At 36.2% G+C, this 18,970-nt stretch overlaps 1 protein-coding gene across 1 annotated transcript in view; it reads right to left on the reverse strand.

The window, feature by feature from the left end:
- Positions 1-18,970, reverse strand: part of LOC107602551 (actin-binding LIM protein 3-like) — a 73,802-nt gene that overhangs the window by 50,523 nt on the left and 4,309 nt on the right. The window contains exon 2 of the mRNA XM_016295079.1: positions 11,560-11,697. Within this exon, the coding sequence (XP_016150565.1) occupies positions 11,560-11,697 (138 nt within the window). The remainder of the gene's footprint in view (positions 1-11,559; positions 11,698-18,970) is intronic.

Genomic DNA, 18,970 nt, shown 5'->3' on the forward strand with positions numbered 1-18,970 from the left:
GGTCTAAGCAGTGCTGCTTCAAGTCGAGCGCGGGCCATCAGCAGAAATAAATAGATAAAAGAAAATAAATAAAACGGTAAACAGCCAAAGGATGTAACTTAGAATGGGAGATGGATCGGTTTGTGAAAGGGAAGAGAAAAACCATAGATGAAGTCGCACAGACTCAGGCAGGTGCTAGTCATTCAAAAGCTAAATGCAGAAAATATGACGAGTCATATCTTACTCTCGGCTTCACTCACTGTGTCTATACCAGACGCTGCAGTTGTGCGTCGCGCCGCAACAGCTCTACACTGGACGCGGCAAAGCAACCGTTGCAAATCATTTTAACTTTGTCAGTACGTCATAAATAGAACAAGGCATCAGTTTATTGTCGCGCCGCATCCAGTGTACACAGCGTGATTATAATGGTTCTACTGTATTTTGCCGCTCATGTCCAGTGTAGACACGGTGTTTAATGTCATTGGTGAGGAGGAAAGCCTGTGTGTGTCCTATGCCTTAGCGGACAGCATGAAACCCACAATAAATAAATAAATAACAGCGAGAGAATAATAATAATAAGTTATTCTCTCTATGCTATTTTTCAATGATTCAAGTGATGCAGGTGTTTTTTTCCCTGTAGGTTTTTTAAATGAAAAAAGTATACATTTTTCATAATGTTTAGTGAAATTATTTGGCAGTCTGAGGTGGGATGGGGATTCGGGAAAGGGGGGCAGATTTTTTTTATAGGTTTAAAGGGGGGCGTGACCAAAAAAGTTTGAGATCCACTGGTCTAAAGTTAACAGACAGTGTTTAAAAAGTGCAGTGCACATGTTTACATATGTTTATTACAGTGACTTTGAATTCCCCAAAGTAGTGTGGTAAAGCAACAGATTTGTTTTTATATTTCTGCAATCTACTTTAGTTTATGGGATTTGTTACTGACTTTCATATTAATGTTTACACCAGGCTTATTTAAACATAATTATTACATGCTTACAAGGTTGGAAGTTCAACAAATCAGTCAATGTACTGTGATTGTAGTTAAACAATAAAAATGTCATTCATATAAATTCATGCATCACCTAATTTCATCGTAACAAATAGGCCTGGCCTACAGAAAAGAACATTTATGTTTAATCTATCTAATAGTGTGTTGAGCATACTTTACAATGATTTATAGCTTGTCTTTGTTGAATAATACAGAACATAAAGAGCTTTAAAAAAAATAATTGCATATTAAATTGCAATCGCAATATTGGCAAAAAAAATAGCAATTAGATTATTTTCCAAAATCGTTCAGCCCTACTGCCAGTAGCCCCGTTCTGGCCGGGCCGAGTATTGTTCTCGGACCTGATTCCTCTCCTCGACGGCGCTCCATGGGAGATTCCCGTCAGGAAAGATCTCCTCTTACAGGCAGAGGGTGCGCCCCCGCCCGGAGCTGTGGAAGCTGTGGGTGTGGCCTCTGAGGAGGCACAACTCGTAGCTTCTGGTCTCTCAACCGAGGTTGTTGAGACCATCCTCCATCCAGATCTCCCTCTATGAGGAAACTGTACTTCTTGGTGCGGAGACTGCCAGCTCGACCCAGCTAACTGCCCGTTTGGTATAGTTCTGGAGTTCCTGCAGGCCTGTTTATCCGCAGGGTTGACCCACTCCACCCTAGAGGTCTTGAGGAGGAAAGCCTGTGTGTGTCCTATGCCTTAGCGGACAGCATGAAACCCACAATAAATAAATAAATAACAGCGAGAGAATAATAATAATAAGTTATTCTCTCTATGCTATTTTTCAATGATTCAAGTGATGCAGGTGTTTTTTTCCCTGTAGGTTTTTTAAATGAAAAAAGTATACCTCAACTCAATAGGGCCTTTCCCACCCTGGTGGGCCCCGAGCAGGCTCTGGTAATGGAACAGAAAGATGAAGGCCATCGAGGTGGTCCCTCCTTGCGCAACAGAGTCCGGGTCCTACAGCCGGTACTTCACCGTTCCGAGGAAGGATGAAGGTCCTTACTCATCATAGGAAGTTCCTGAGGTTTGCTTTTGGGAGCAAAAGCCTACCAATACCGGTTCTTCTTTTGGCTTTGCACTCTCACCCCACACTTTCACGACTCAACCACATCGACGATTGATTGATATTAGCTCAATCAGAGCACATGGCAGTTCGACATCGAGATGTCGTTCTCGCTCACACGAGCGAGAAAGCTGTTGTCTTAACGCCAAGAAAAGTGGGCTTTCTCCAGTACAGAGAACCACTTATCTGGGTGTGGTGTGGGATTTGACCACGAGTCACTTTTAGACATGTAAAGACCATCTTCCTGTCATGTGGAAGGCATGACTGATGTTGATTTTAATAGTAAAGCCTATATTGACTTGGTGTCGAGTGGCTTTCTTCAAGTTGGCTTCAGGATCCTTTTCTGAGGTAGGGTGTGTCTGTTCGGGCTGGTGAAAATTCACTAGGGGTTTTGATGGTTTGGAGGAACTTCTGTACATGTTTAAATTAGGAGCACATGGAGAGACAGTTTAGCCCTCCTAAATATCAGCTTTACTTAAAACTGTGTGTTACTGAATGTTCACTTATTCAGATGGTATTTGAGAGTTAAAAATTTATTTAAAAAAAGTAGAATAAATGACTTTTTAGTTAAATTAAAGAAATTAGAATAAGTGTGTGTCTGTGAAAAAGTTTGAGAGAAAAAAAGTTGTATATTTTTAGGGAGTTATGACAAACGCAATGCAAATAAGTGTGAGCTTAATTGAAAGTATTTAACTGATTATGTTTCTCTTCCATATTAGATCTTGGGAAAACATTTTTAAAATGCACCTACTAAGAAGAAGAGCAATAAGACGGCACTATAAAATAAAAAAGTGCGCTTTTTTATTTTGAATGGCGAAGACGTGCTCACCCACAGACATTCACAGGTTCATTTTGAAGTATTAGCAAAACAACAAAGCTAATGCTTTTCACGGAACTTACGTAATTACCCATTATACATTGTGATATAGCCTGGTTCGTTGGTCCGTTAGATCGGATTGCTTTCTCACTACAACCGAACCTCTCCAAAGTTCATTTTCAATCGAGCCGAGACCACCTCGTTCAGGTGATCTCGAACCGATTGTTTTGGCGCGGATTTGGTCTATGATGCTCTATGATTCACAGCATAGCATGTGGCTCTGTATGACAACGGTTCCCTTGTCTTCCTGCCCACACCTGTCTGTGCCTGTTTCTACCTACCACGTCGCTTCTCTTCTACCTTGCTGGTGCTAATAGGAAACTCATCGACTGTAATTAATGTGCTGTTTTGACTGAATGAAAGATGGAGTGAGAGTTTAGTGAGAGAAGAGGAAGCGATTAGTCCCCTCAGGGCCCTACACGGCCCTCCACTGAGCAACCAGATGGTCTTTTGTGGAGTCAGTGAGTAACAGCAAGAAATCAAGGGAATGACAACAAAGAAATTATGCATATGTTAACAACAGATAAATAAATCCAAGGGACTGAGTTTTATTAGGCATTTCCCCTTAAGTACTTATCCTCTGTAGTCTATCTAGGATATAATGTAATATTCCCAAGCATAAGTAAAAACACAGTAACAATGACAACACTGCACCCACAAAGACTCAACCTTTTTGTTATTTACTTATTCTGTATCTACATTTTTTTTATTCTGCTCATAAAGAATCTGCCATGCGCACAAAAAAACAAAAAAATATATACATTTTAAATATAACATTTCTAATTCTAATTTAAATCTTATTATTTATTAAATATTAAAAATGTTATATTTCATATAAATGTTAAAAAATACACAAGTAAAAATTATATTATTTTTATAGTATTATATACTGTATAGTATAGTACAGTAGTAGAGTATTATACAGTCTTATATTATTCTACATCATTTCTAGTAATATATAAATATTATATAAAAAGGGCTTTGCTACTTTAACTTGAAACAGAAATGTTACTCCGCAAAAAAACAAAGGCTATCGCATACAACCAAATGTTAAAAATCCACATCACTGCAATTAGAGTAGTATCTCTACACTCTCATTTTGTGACCTCCTGCTTCCTGTTAAACCTCTAAACTTGATGAACAGATATAATGTTTTCAGCAGGTCTCGCTCTGTTTCTGTCTTGCTCCAAGGCTGTGCCTCTCCTTCAGCTGCTTTCATTAACCTACTAACCTCTCTGAAAAATGCCTAATGATGCAGGAACCCTTCAGGTATAAGACAGGCAATATTCATTCCTTCAATCCAAGATTAACCTCTCTAGTTTGAGCTCTTTTAATCTGCACTGCTTTAGACTAAATGTTTCTCTGACGTGAGCAATTAGCTAATTACAAAGTCAAATCTATATTATTCACAGGTTGTAGAATAAATGCATAATCATTTATTCAAAATCAATATAGGTGGCCCAATTTCCAGTCTGGGGTTTTGACATGTTAGGCTAATCCATGACCCCTTATCTACATCCTCATAGGGAATTCGGTCTCTAATACTGCCACTGTCCTTTTATCTGTGGGAGAATGTCTCCCCAGCAACTATCGCATGGGCTTAATCATTGGACGGGCATATGTTGCCATAGTTACAAGAAGCTCCCATCCTGCTCTGTCTTCCTCCTCTAGCGGGTGACAACTCAGGAAAAGAGCGGCTCTACACAACACATACAGCAACTGACCCTTTTATTGACTCCATCACAGCCACTTTATGAAGTAGTATGATGTTCAGAGCACCTGAAATTTGATTGTCCAATTGTTTGTTTGCTTTACTCTCCGAAGTGTTCAAGAATTTCTGGATCAACAGCCAAAGAATATGATTAAATCTATATGCAAAACACCCATTGTTAGAGTTTGGTTTATTTTGCCAAAAAATTAATTTATCTGTTTATCTGTGTATATATATATATATATATATATATATATATATATATATATATATATATATATATATATATATATATATATAATGTATTTTTTCTCATTTTAATAAACTGATGAGACTAGCATGTCATTATGTCATTATACGCCTGGAGAAAGAAAAAACAACATTTTACACAGCCAATTAACTCTCAGCTTTTGATCTGTTTTGACAGACATCTTAATGACCTGCCACTCCTGTTCAGAAGAAGCAGTGCTGAATAGCATTATTTGATTTGCACTGTAAACTAACTGCTCATGACTTACAGCTCTGAAAATAATTTGTTGACTATGACAAAATTGTAGACGTCTATGTTTATTCAGTGGTCAAATACCATTAATTTGACCCTGAAATTAAATTGGCAGATGACAATTTGCTTAAGAATGTATTAGGCATACACCAATGCACCCATAAAAACTATTTTCATGGTTTGGCCAATATCCTATAAACTATCAATATTAAAATTCTATTCTATTTTGTCTAAATAAAAAATATAATTTCAAATCAATCATTTTAAATGCAAAAAGCTAATTTAGCCATCCCAACATTATAACGTACAATATGAAAATGACTGTTTTTTTTTTAAATATTAACTTTAAGTGAGCATATAATATAAAAGGCACATACAATAAATATCCAATATTGAATAATACAGATACAAAATGATAATACAATTGTAATGCAATAAACATTACCTCAAGTTATCAGGTTTGAAAATCTATACCGTAAGCTGGCGAGTGCTTATTGCAATAGTCACCAGTAACTGTCCATAAAAACACTGGCTGTTTCATAAACGTCGCCATCCCAACATTATAACGTACAATATGAAAATGACAGTTTTTTTTTAAATATTAACTTTAAGTGAGCATATAATATAAAAGGCACATACAATAAATATCCAATATTGAATAATACAGATACAAAATGATAATACAATTGTAATGCAATAAACATTACCTCAAGTTATCAGGTTTGAAAATCTATACCGTAAGCTGGCAAGTGCTTATTGCAATAGTCACCAGTAACTGTCCATAAAAACACTGGCTGTTTCATAAACGTTCTCCCTTTTGGAATTCTAGGCACTACTTTGCCAATTTGTTCAGAACAATGTTCTTATAATGCACAAAAGCAATGGTGAGAGAAAAGAGTTCAAGTGGAACTGTAACTTACAGATAGTTCACTCAAAACACTCAAATCATTATTTACTCATCATTTTATATATTTTGAAAAATGCTGGTAACCAGACAGTTTTGGTTACAAACACGTCCAGTGTATGGATAAAAACACTGAAGGATCTCTCAAAATATTTACTTTTATGTTCCTCTGAAGAAAGAAAGCCATACGGGGGTGAGTAAATGATGACAGAATATTCATTTTTCTGTGAACTAACCTGTCTGACAGTTTATGGATGGTGCTCATACTTGTGAGTCACCCACTAGAGGCTCAAGTGTAGGTGAGCTGGTCTGGATATTTATTGTTCCATGAAGTTTCACTCAGACATACTGTCAAGCATTCAGCTCAAATGCCACACACTTCTGGTGAAAAAGCAGATCTGCTTAAAGAAAGACCAGAAAATGTTTCTAAGAGAAGATAAAATTATTCAAACATATTCTCTCTTAAAGTATTTATCTTTGCAATTGTCATGCTGTCTACTCAATTAATTAGCTGTTTTTAATGGATTTAAATAGCAAGTGGCCACTAACTGAAAATTATTCATTTAAACCCATGAAAATTAATTTAAGCCCGCAAATATATTTAAATCCCTCAGTCTGCTGCATATATGGATTTATGAAGGTTTATGAAGCTTCTATGTAGTTATGATGGTGATGATAATTTAGTAATGTACAAGTAATTTTACTGAAGCAATACATGCCATTTAAAAAATGCTAGCCTAAATTTGACAGTAAATTATTTGAGAACAACACCATATCTACAAGTACTTTAACACACTTACAGCAAATGATGAGCATTTAAATGTCACTGCTTTAAAAGTATACCTGTGCTAGTGCTACCCATTTTTATAAGCATCACTTATTTTGATATTATGTTATGTAATGCAATGACATTAATACTTTTATAAGTGCTGTCCAAATACATTCCGGGGCCAGTGTTTGTCTCTATTATATCAATAGTTGCACTGTGTTCATTATCTCTTTGCGTTCATGTAAGAGAGAGAGAGAAGAGCCAACTAGAAAGCTAGTAAGGAGTCAGGAGGTCAGGACAAGTGTGGGACTTACATTCCCTGCTGAGAGCTGTTAGACTCCAATCTGACTTTTATTTGAATAGGGGAAATAAATGCACAACCAAATAGAGATTTAATGAGTTTTCTGTGCCTGCACATCTAACGAGATGCCCACTATAGTAGTGCAGAAACAAATAAAATTTGCCCTTGCCTGAACAAGTGTGTGCATGCATGAATGTGCATGTGTGTGTTTGAGAGGGTGTGTGTACACAATAGGATGAAATAAAGCAAAAGAATAAATCTCCAGAATTGCTGCAAAAGCCGCCTCAGTGTCTACATAGGCAGAATAGGCATTTTAAGGTGGCATCCTAACAAAACCTAATTTAAAACACTATACAGGCAGCAACTCACCACAAACAGCACTCCGCGTGGGAGACTCAACAACACACAATCAAATCCAATAGAGTTAACATGTTGCTAAGTTAATGGTGCAGCACACTAGTATGAAAATGCAAAACATACAAAAATAATGGGCAAAAATATCCATTTAAATGACACTGACTTATTTTTATCAGTATTTTTTTCTTTAATTTCTCCCACTTTGTCCACCATCTTGGAATTATTTGTTCACCGATTACCTTCTCTACATGCAATTCTGCCTTAATATTAGGTCAAAATGATTATAATATTTAAAGCAGTCTTGGCATCAGTAGCATGTCCAAAATAGCTTAAAATGCTGTCTATGCAGGCAATTCACTAGGTTTTTTTGAATGGAGCTTATGACCGTTTATGTTTGACTGTGGACTGTGCATGCATACACAGGAAGTGAATACTGCTAATACCCCTGGCTGCCTCCCCTTTACACAAACTAACCATCAGTGTGTCCTTGGAAACAGCTGGTTCTCTCATACCTGTGTGTACAGCATCCGCCTCTTTTCATGGCCAAAGCCTGGGTAAACTCCCCCTGAAATTGTCTCCACTGCCTCAGCTTCAGCTGTATCTACATGACCTTGACCCACATGTTTCTTCCTGTGTGCTCGAGTGCTTGCTGTTTCAATTAACTAGACTATAATTCCAAAGGCATATCCTTTTCTTGATCTCCTCCTGTTTATAAAGGCACGTCGTCAAGTAAAGCCAACCAATGTAATCTACTTGATTGTAGTCCAAACCAAACAGTTCTATTACAAACTATTGATTTTACACCGGTTTCCAAGTCAGTCATGGATTCCAACAGCCAAAGCATACATCTTTTGAAATAAAAGCACAACTCAGATCAATAAACCAAGGCTCATTGGAAAAACTTAAATTTTTTTGTAAAACAAACAAACAAAAAACTACCTGTAAATAATGCAATGAGAACTAGTGATAGTAAAACACCAGCAACTTTTACTTCTCAAACAAAGTGAATACAGAGGCTGATTATTGATTAATAAAGACTTGTTTTGTGTGGTTTCGTGCACAATACTATTTTATGACCTCAAATAACTTTTAACATTGCAAGATTTGTAAACTAGGTGGTACAATATGTTTTCAAACACGATAGAGCATTAACCTTTTAGAGCCACTCACCAGACATTTAATTTTCAGAACAGCCACAATACAACGACCAATGTAATAAAACATTGTCAGATTCACTTTTATCTGTTTTGGATTAAACTTAACATGCTTTTAGTGCCAGTGCTGGCTAGTAATTTATTACATGTAATCTGTAATTACGTAATCAGATTCCAAAAATAAATACTTAAGAGTATATTATATTTTAAAATGCTTATAATCAGATTACAGTTACTTTTTATGGATTACATATCATTCACAAAATGACAATTATTCATAATATTATATTATATTCCCAAGTGTTTCTCTCAGCCAACCCCCTTAACATAAAATATTTACTTGAAATATCTCTGAGGAAGTTAATATTTCTAATAATTTAACACATTCACATGTTTACAGTTCTCTGATGTCAGTTAATCTTCACATTGACATGCAGGAAAATAAATTATATATATATATATATATATATATATATGTGTGTGCTTATACTGTTTTAATTTTTACATTTTTATGATTTAATTAATTAGTAGGAGACACGTTGTAACACGTTTGTGTTTTTCTTACCTTAATGTAAGCTCTTTTACTTCAGTTGTGTCCTTCAAAATAGTCAAAATTAGATTTTTGCAATGGCTGATTTAAAAAGTTATATGCAGTATATTATTAAAGTTAAAGCAGCAGAGGTTATTATTTACAAACCGGGCATGCTTTGCCGGTTAATTTGGAAAAGCAGGAGATATTCCACATATTTTTTCAGGATTCTTTGATGAATAGAAAGTTCAAAATAACAGTATTATATTTGAAATATTATCTTTTTTTAATATTATAAATGTCTTTACTGGCACTTTTGATCAATTTAATTAGTCCATGTTGAATAAAAGTGTGTCTGTGTGTGTATATATATATATATATATATATATATATATATATATGTGTGTGTGTGCTTATACTGTTTTAATTTTACATTTTTATGATTTAATTAATTAGTAGTTAATTAGTTTTTGTCAACTCATTATTAACTCTCTGTCAGCCCACTAATGTAATATTTACTGCATTTTACGATGTTGATATACATTTTTTTAACATATTTTCTTTTTCTCTGCTTTTTTACATCAATATAGTACGTTTAACTATTTCCCCGCCAGAGTTTTTTAATATAGTTGCTAGCCACCACCAGCATTTTTGATGTTTTAAGCGTTGTCTCTTAATTGACGAGATATCTCATCAATAGCGAGGAAAGAGTTAATGGTAAGTTTAAAACAAGTTTGATAAAAAAACATAATATAAAAGTAATCTAAAAAATAGTCTGAATACATTACCTACAATTAGTAACCTAGATTACGTTACTAACTACAGTTTTCATCATGTAATCTGTAATCAGTAACAGACTACAATTTGTAAGTAATCTACTCAGCTCTGCACACTCCAGAGTCTAAACATTTCACTTTGAAAATGTCACGAAACAAGCTAGAACCAGCGTAATAGCAATATTTTGCAGAAATCGGTTGCAACCGGCGCATTTTTCCACTGAACCTGTATTGAATAACATGCAAACTCAGTAAACAAACAATAACATTACGATCATACAAAATTACAAATCAGCTACGTTTGGTTTTTAGCTTCAACAAAAGGGCTGATAGCAGACTGTCACGTGTTTACGAACACCGGCAACTGCGACTCCAACATGGCCCCTCTGACCTGTGACAGCTCATGCTGAGTGAGCTGGGATTCCTGTGAAACACCCCACAAATCTTGCCCCTTTATCCAATTAACTGGGCCTCAAAGCCCCACGGCTCATCAGCAAACTCGGTTCTCCCATCCAAACAAAACTCACAGCACGCACAGAAGCCGAGCCGTCAGTCACAGAACTGTAAACAAACCACCGCGCAACAATGAAACAGCAACGATGCTGGAGATACGAGCTGTCGAAGCAGCGTTTGGACTTCCTACACATATAGCGCATGGCTAACACACACACAAGAATATACAGCGCGAATCGTGAGATAAGGGGTGGGGTTGAGTAAGAGGTGAAATACATTATTGCTCAAGGCAATTTTATGGAAGATAAGGGCAGCACTCGGAGAGTGGGCGAATTTGATAGAGAGAGGAAGCAAAGGGGAAAAGGACTGTTATTGTTGAGTAACTTCATGTGCTCCAAGGCAACTCGTGATGTCATAATGGAGGGAGGGAACCTACCATTCTCTTTCAAACGCTCTCGCCTCGTCTCTCCATCTATGAGCCCCCCTCATCCCCCCCAACTATACCCTAGGGTTTGCTATGGGGGGCTGCTATTGGCTGTCGGTTTGATAGTGTAGCTGAGAATAACCACCAATCAGGGGCAGGGTGCCCCCTCCACACGGTTTCCACAGCAACCCCTTAAATGCAACGCAGGGACCATGTGGCAACACCAGTTTGAGTGTAAGCAGGGAAAAGTAGCACAAATGCAACCTTCATTAAACCGCAAATGAGCCCATCTCTCAAGGGTTTTACTTCCACATTTTTAATCTAACATAATCTAAAGGTGACGGTACCTGGTCACATCATATCCACATTCGTTTTACATTTTAATTGCTTGACATCACTAATGTCACTCATAATTGAAGGCAGTGCCATGGGGCATCACTGAGCTACCATCTTGACAATGTGAGGCCAGAGGTTCTCATTACGCAACAGGTCCCTACTTCAGACAGCCCCAGGAGCACAGCCAGCATCATTAAATCAGAAATGCACTGCTTCTAACCACTCATGCCAAACTGCTATTAGGTCAGAGGCAGAGAGCTCTGCTTTAGTTCTTAATGAAGTGCCATTACTGAACGGAATCTATTGGAAATTGTATATCTGACACATATGCAAGGCAGTACGCAAGTTTTTCCCATAATTAAAAGATGGTTTTGAGAGGTCACAGAGTTTAGAATGCATTGCTCATGGGCAAAAGTCTCTTACCTTGGCAGGTGAAGCATTTGATGTGGAAGTGGACATGCTGCACTCGTACCACCTCTCCTTTGCACACCTCCCGGCAGCGAAAGCAGTGGATTGGTCCGGAGCTCCGTTCACTGCTGCATGAGCTTTGCTGATAGGGTACTATTAGGAAAAAGACAAAAAGGCACTAAGTAACGAACGTTACATCATATGTCGGCAGTGTTGGGCTTATTACTCCAAAAATTTAATATTTTACTCATTACTAGTTAGTTCTTTCAAATATTATTACTTTACTTATTACTACCAGCCAACAGTAATTAGTTACACTACTAGTTACCAGGGAAAGTAGTATTATTACTGTAATGCATTATTAGTAACTAGTTACTGCCCAACACTGTTTATTGGCAGGGGTGCACATAAGTGGTCCGCAGGTCCAAGTCTGAGAGTGCAAGCGCAAGGCTGCAGCCAGACCCTTTTGCATTTACTTGCTTGCCGGCAATGGGGGAAAGCTTGCTGATTTTAAGTTTGAAAATGAAAAATGAAAATAATTCAAATTAAAAATAATAATTAAGGTTCAAATTCAAATAATAATTAAGGTTCAAATTCAAATAATAATAATAAAATTATTAGCATTTTATTTTTAAGTTTACTATAAAATAATTGTATTTGTATTTAATACTCCCTTTTTATTTTAAAACAAAATAGTATTATCACACTTTATTATTTAGTTTATTATTTTATTTTTAAAAAATCTAAATAAAGTGCAATAATATTATCACTATTATTAATTTATTTTTGTGTCACACCATGTGTCATGTGAGGACCAAACCAAATCTCCAGGTTCTCATATGAGAACCAGGCTGAAAAACTTATGTGCATTGGAACCTGATATTACATTATATTAATTTTACATTATTACATTACACTGATATTATTGGAACCTGATATTAAATTTTTCTTTATAATTTTTTATGTATGAATTATTATTTATTTATTATTTATTAGTATCGGCATTTACATTAAATTAAGTGAAGTGACATGTGGCCAAGTATGGTGACCCATACTCGGAATTAGTGCTCTGCATTTATCCCATCCTAAGTGCACACACACACAGCAGTGAACACACACACACACACCGTGAAAACACACCCAGCGCAGTGGGCAGCCATTTTTTGCTGCAGCGCCCAGGGAGCAGTTGGGGGTTTTGCTCAAGGGCACCTCAGTCATGGTATTGAAGGTGGGAGAGAGCGCTGTACATTCACTCCCCCCACCTACAATCCCTGCCAGTACGAGACTCGAACCCGCAACCTTGGGTTACGAGTCCGACTCTCTAACCATTAGGCCACGACTTTCCCCTATGAATGTTGTTATTGTTAACTAAAACTAAAACTATTTTTAAAAATAATTTTCGTTAATTGAAATAAAATACAAATATTAGATTTAGAGAAAAAGAAAGACAAATTTAACTTAAAGCAATCAAATTTTACAAAGGTTTCCTTTTTTTATTCTTTCTTTATTAAACATTTTAGATGTATAACTATTTCAGCAGAGCCCGAATTCTGCCCATATACATATATATATATATTTCGTACTGTAATTTCGTACTGTAATATAATGTTGTGATGCCTAAACTGACTGAGTTTTAATTTAGAGAAAAATATTTGTCTTATTTTTAAATTGTCTCTAAAAAAATTTATAATTTCGCTAAAACAAAATAGACATCTTTTAATATCAGCCATAGCACAAAAATAATTATACTCTTATCTGTATCGGCCAGAATTTCAATATTGGTCATGTGTCTAGAGTACAGTGTGTTAAGGCAAAAGTAATGTATTTTGCACTGTGAAACCAAAAATGCCCTCTAAGCTGTATTTGTTGTACCTGTACTACAGCTTGAGTTCTTCGTTTGTCATTATAATGGACCTGAGGGTTACCTAAATAATTTCCTTCGCTCTCTCTTTCTGTGTATTGATGGCTGGAGGTTTTGTGCTGATTGCCCTCCTATTAAAGATGCATAACAGGCGTTCAAACACTCAGCCAGTGAATAAATCAATTACTGTGCAATCACTGTAGCAAGTGTTGCTCTCGCTTTAGTCTAAACGGATTTAACTGGGGGAAAATGTTGAAAACAGCAAGGGCACATGCCCTACCCTGATCTCCAATGTTTCAGCTACAATCCTGGCAGCAGGGCAGGTAGAGCATACTGGGAACTAGGTTTTAATGATGGTTTTGTGTGCATGTAGGAAAAGACAAACGTAATCAGCAAGCACAATGTGTCATGTCAGGAAGTGATACTGATCAGTGCAGGAAATGCCCTTATTTTTCAACAATAAATCATTATTATGAAGTGTGCTCACCTGAACCTGAATCTTTAGGGATGCACCAATATAAAAATTCTGCCCAACACATATAATCCAATTAATATTTTCATGTTATAGCAGATAACCAATAAGTTGCAGATGAAATGTGATACTATTTGGTCAAAATACATTTACAATAAAACACTAACTACTAAAATCAATCATTTTAAATGCAAGTGAAATCACAACAGGGAACAGAATACGAGAAATTCATTTTGAGATTTGCTAAGCGTTTAAATAATAAATAATATTGTAAAAATATTATTGAAATATCTATGCAATAAACACTTACATATCGATATGCCAGTCAAGTATCCGAGGGCTGACTTTTTTACCGCAACAAACAATGTCTTGTACTAAAAGCTACTGAATTTCAATATTATTTGATCAAAATAAATGAAAAACAAAACAATAATAACTAAAATATATAATTTTAGAGGTTGCAAGTGAAAATAGGCATCAAAACATAATGAACAGAATACAAAAAAGGTTATATTCATTTTGAGATTTGCTACAAAAATAATAAAAATAATAATATTGAGAGCTGAAAATTTTTCAATTCAACAAACAATGACTTGTACTAGAAGATCACTTCGCATATTGTCATTCTATTGGAATAGAGTTTCATTGACTTTTCTTCATCCACAGCTGAAGAACAATGATCCATTAATGCTGTTATGCCTCCTCCAGTGGCTCAATCTCACACTGGTAATATTGTAAGCACTTATTCCTTTGGCAGAGCATCACGCTGCCTGGCCGACTTCCAGAGCTGTTTTCTGATTTTTGTGTGTGGCCCTCAGTTCTGCGAGATGCTCTGAGCCCAGTCTTTTGTCAGTGTAGAGTACAGTACAGTCGTGATGCTGTTAAAAACAGATAACAGTCAAGAGAAAATACGAGATGTTTTGTAGTATCACAAAACCAGGAGCATTTATGGTAATGTGTGAGAGCTATGCTTTTCTTTGTACCTCAAAGCAGCCCATAAGCTTTCACATACAATAATGCTCAAATAAACAGAGGTGACAGCTCAAAAGAGAATGCCATTAAAAGACAATATGTCTTTCAGGCATCACTCATCTGTCATTTATGGGTGTCGCTGTGCTAAAGGAGGGTGGGTGTAAACAGGCTGTGTAATCCCTGCTATATCACATGCACAGAGATCATGGGAGGACATGCACACAAGATTAAAGTTTTTAATGGCACCTACATTAGATACCTAATGATACCACTCATGTTTTAGTGGAAAGTATTAATATAATGGAAGCTAAAATCCAGATTCAAATTAATTATAAAAATAAATGTCTATTATTAATAAAGACTTGACAGTCTTCACAGATCAAATAAAAACAACAAGATCCCCATACCCCAAAATAGGTCACTCTGAGTCTGAATTTTCTTACATTTTCAATAGTTTAAACATGTGTTGCCACAAATTCCTCTCGGTTTGCACGCACACACACACCTCAGTTATTAAAAAAAATGAATAAAATGCTTGATTTACAAAACAAAAAATGAGATTCAGAGAGGCCTAGTTCTTCTGGGAAACTTCAGAGCACTAATGTTAAGCAATATATAGCAAAGGACCTGTAACATCCGGCCCATGGTGTAAGGTGATAACCACAGGACCTAAGGGGCCGCTGCTATTTCTGCCCTCAGTGGAGGAGCCTCCTGCGGATTATAGTCACACAGGATTGTGGGAGAGTGGAGGTGACAAGGCTGCTCTCAATTCCTCCATAGCCAGGCAGAAGAGAGGTGTAAACAAGAGCTTGTGGCCAGAGTCCACTTATCCTTCACAGTAATGAGCACTGGGTGAAGACCTCTGACTAAGTAACACTCCCGCTTCCATAACAGAGTCAGAACACTTACTTGCAACAAGAATAATACTGACCAGTACTAGAAAAATATATTTTTGGTGGTTGTTAACAGCGTGGTACTTGAATGTTTAAATAATGTGTCATTACTTGCTCAGTACAATCAGATTTAGCATATCTAAAACCATATAAAATAGGATCAACTGTATTTACTTTAAACTTGTGGTTGAAATATCTTATCAGTATATTTTATCAATGTTAAAAACATGCTGTTTAATATTTTGGTGGAAACCATGATTTTTTTCTTTTCATTGTTATTTGTTGAACAGAAAGTTCAAAGGACTAGTTTTTGTATAAATGTAAAAGTCTTTCCTGTCACTTTTGATTTAATGCTGAATAAAATAATTCGATTATTTAAAAAAATATATAAACTTTTGAATGGTAATAAATGAATATGTTAACCCATTAATTGTTTACTTTTAATTAGGGATGCACCGAAATAAAAATTCTGGGCCGAACCCGAATATTCTAGAATGCACTTTGCTGAAAACTAAACCGAAAATGCTTTTAATAATTATGTATTATTTTAATGATTTTGAATAATATTTTTATATAAACAAACTTTTAATGATTTAATGATACTGAATTAAAAAAACACAAGCCAGTAAAATAGTCACACTTTTATGGAAAGTAAAACAATAAAATTGGAGAGAAAAAATATGAATATTAATATCAATCTATTATTTTGTTCAGTTCGATGCAACAATCAAATTTAACTGATTTTTATTTAATTTTATTTTTTTTGCTTTTCCGGTGAGCATGTTTTTTTTCCGGCTGTTTTTCTGTTTCGGACAAAAAACGAAAATGCTGTTTTCGGCCGATAATTTTCGGCAGCCAAAATTTCAGTGCATTCCTACTTTTAATCTTTATTTTCGCATTAAAATTATTTGTATTTTTGTTTGATAGTGATCATTTCTCTTTTATATTTTTAAAAAGACAATTGAAATCTTTCCCCCTGAAACCTGCGTTAGAAAGCGTTGGGTGTTCAAAGACCTGTTTGCAGTACGTGGGCCTCTGGAGAACCTGACCAAATATGATATATGACTACTGTTACATTCAAGCCAACGTTGCTGTAGCGACAGGAGCTGAACTGACCCTGTCAGACAAATGATCACTCAAATAAGCCAAACCCAAGGCCAGACAGAATGAGGTCTGAGGGCCTCAAGGACTTGCTCCGGCCTTCGATCTGCTCTCAGGGTTACTAATGATTTGGGATTTCAACTAAGTTTAGAGAAATGTGTTGGGTCAGGGTCATCTGATGAACATCCCTAGTGTCACTCTATGAATTATCTACCTTTATATCTTCAACAGGAGAAGATTCCTTGGATTCTTTAATGGAGAGCTTTAGGAAGCTGTATTGCAAGCATTTACAATAACTGAGAATCAGCTGGATTTTAGCATTTCTCATTGAGCTGGAAGACAGTACTAGGATACTATAACAAAGATATATAAACTTGGCCCACTAACAGAGCCTGCCAAAATCACTCTGATTTATAGGAAACAGGAGACTATATAGAAGATAAATAACACAGAGTACAACAAAATTTACTCAAGAAAATGCCATCCTTACCAGTTTAGAAAATAAAAATGCTGAGTAATGATCAAGAGATCACGCTGAAGTAGATATTAAAACTATTCCCCTCTATGCAAATATGTTTGTCAAAGCTTTGTCTTAATTAAGTAGCAGTTTCTTGTACATTGTTATAATAGCAAGGAACCACAATCCAATTAGCACATGTAGACACTACAAGTAGTACTATTTCTTTGTAAAACATTTTCTATAGTACTGGCTTTCATATCTACATGGTCCTACAGAAAGAGCTTCATCAAAGATATTACCCTGTATATGCAAGCCAGGGGAAATGCATGGAGAATTAAATCTTTAGAAAGGATCTGTAGGAAATTCAACGCTGACAAGTGTTAGCATGCTGGTGCTTCTCTTTTGTTCCCAGTGCTGCTAAATACTGGTGGGTTACAGGAATGACAAATGGGTGCTGACGCTGGGCCGGACTGCGCTCCAGATGGGATGAGAGTGTGTTTACAGTGCCATAGTGGGTCTACGTCTGCTGACACACTAGCTCAGATCAAATCAACTCCCAGGTAGAGCTTATGCATTATGCAGATAGATGCTACAGATGCATAGTGCATAATATTTAATCTGGGAAGCCACCATTATAACTTGAGGGGGGCCGTTTTTACACTTATTACTACTTTTTGTGAAATAATCATTAGATTATAAAAGTTTTGGCCACCATGCAAAACCAAAATTGAATCGAATGACCTCTTTCCACCTATTATTACATCTTTAATACCCCATGGCGAAGATCAAGTTTTTAACAGTGTCTATGTAATTGAAAGTTTCCATGGAGGGATAGTTCACCTAAAAATGAAAATTCTGTCATTAATCATTCACCCTCATGTTGTTCCAAACCCATAAGACCTTCTTTGGAACACAAATTAAGATATTTTTATGAAATCTGAGAGCTTTCTGACCCTGCATAGACAGCAACACAACTACCACGTTTGTGGTACTGTAGTGAACACACGTCGAATAGGTTGTTTGCACGTGACGTCACTGATGATGCGCGCAATGCAGCTGGAGGGCAGGAAGTGATTTTTCTCCATAGAAATCACTAGCAGAAACTCAAAATGCCAGTGTTTTGCGTTGTTTATGGATGCTTAAATTGGCCAAACCGAGAAACCACAAGAAGCTTTTATCGTGTACGAAAATGTGTTGTTCATAAGTGGGGGAAAGTCAAGAAATTGATTGAAAAACGCTGGAAAAAGTGGCTTGTAAACCTGTGTCTGCAGTCGGGAGGAGCGAAGCTCGTGTGATAATGCTCATGCGTGCAAATAGTTATTATAGGATATAATAATATATTAAGATATTTATAAAGATATAAATAGATTGGGCTGCCACCTCTCACGCATTGTGACAGTCAGAATTTACTCAGTGCTAAATGCCACACGTAGACACGTAAATAATATATTATTTGCCGTTCAGAGAGCTTCACTGATTATAAAGGAACATCGTGAGATTGTGATCAATTGAAGTCAGTGACAGCTTTTTAGTGATTATATGGAAGCGCTATTTGCTCGCTTTCTAGGCTATAATCAATTCAGAATTTAAATAAAAGTTTTGTTTTACGTGCTGCTAACAGGACCAACAGCCACAAACCCTGTACATGCAGCAAAGTTTCAGGAGTG

Source organism: Sinocyclocheilus grahami, unplaced genomic scaffold (assembly GCF_001515645.1).
Source record: "Sinocyclocheilus grahami isolate Dianchi unplaced genomic scaffold, SAMN03320097.WGS_v1.1 scaffold330.1, whole genome shotgun sequence".
NCBI lineage: Eukaryota > Metazoa > Chordata > Actinopteri > Cypriniformes > Cyprinidae > Sinocyclocheilus > Sinocyclocheilus grahami.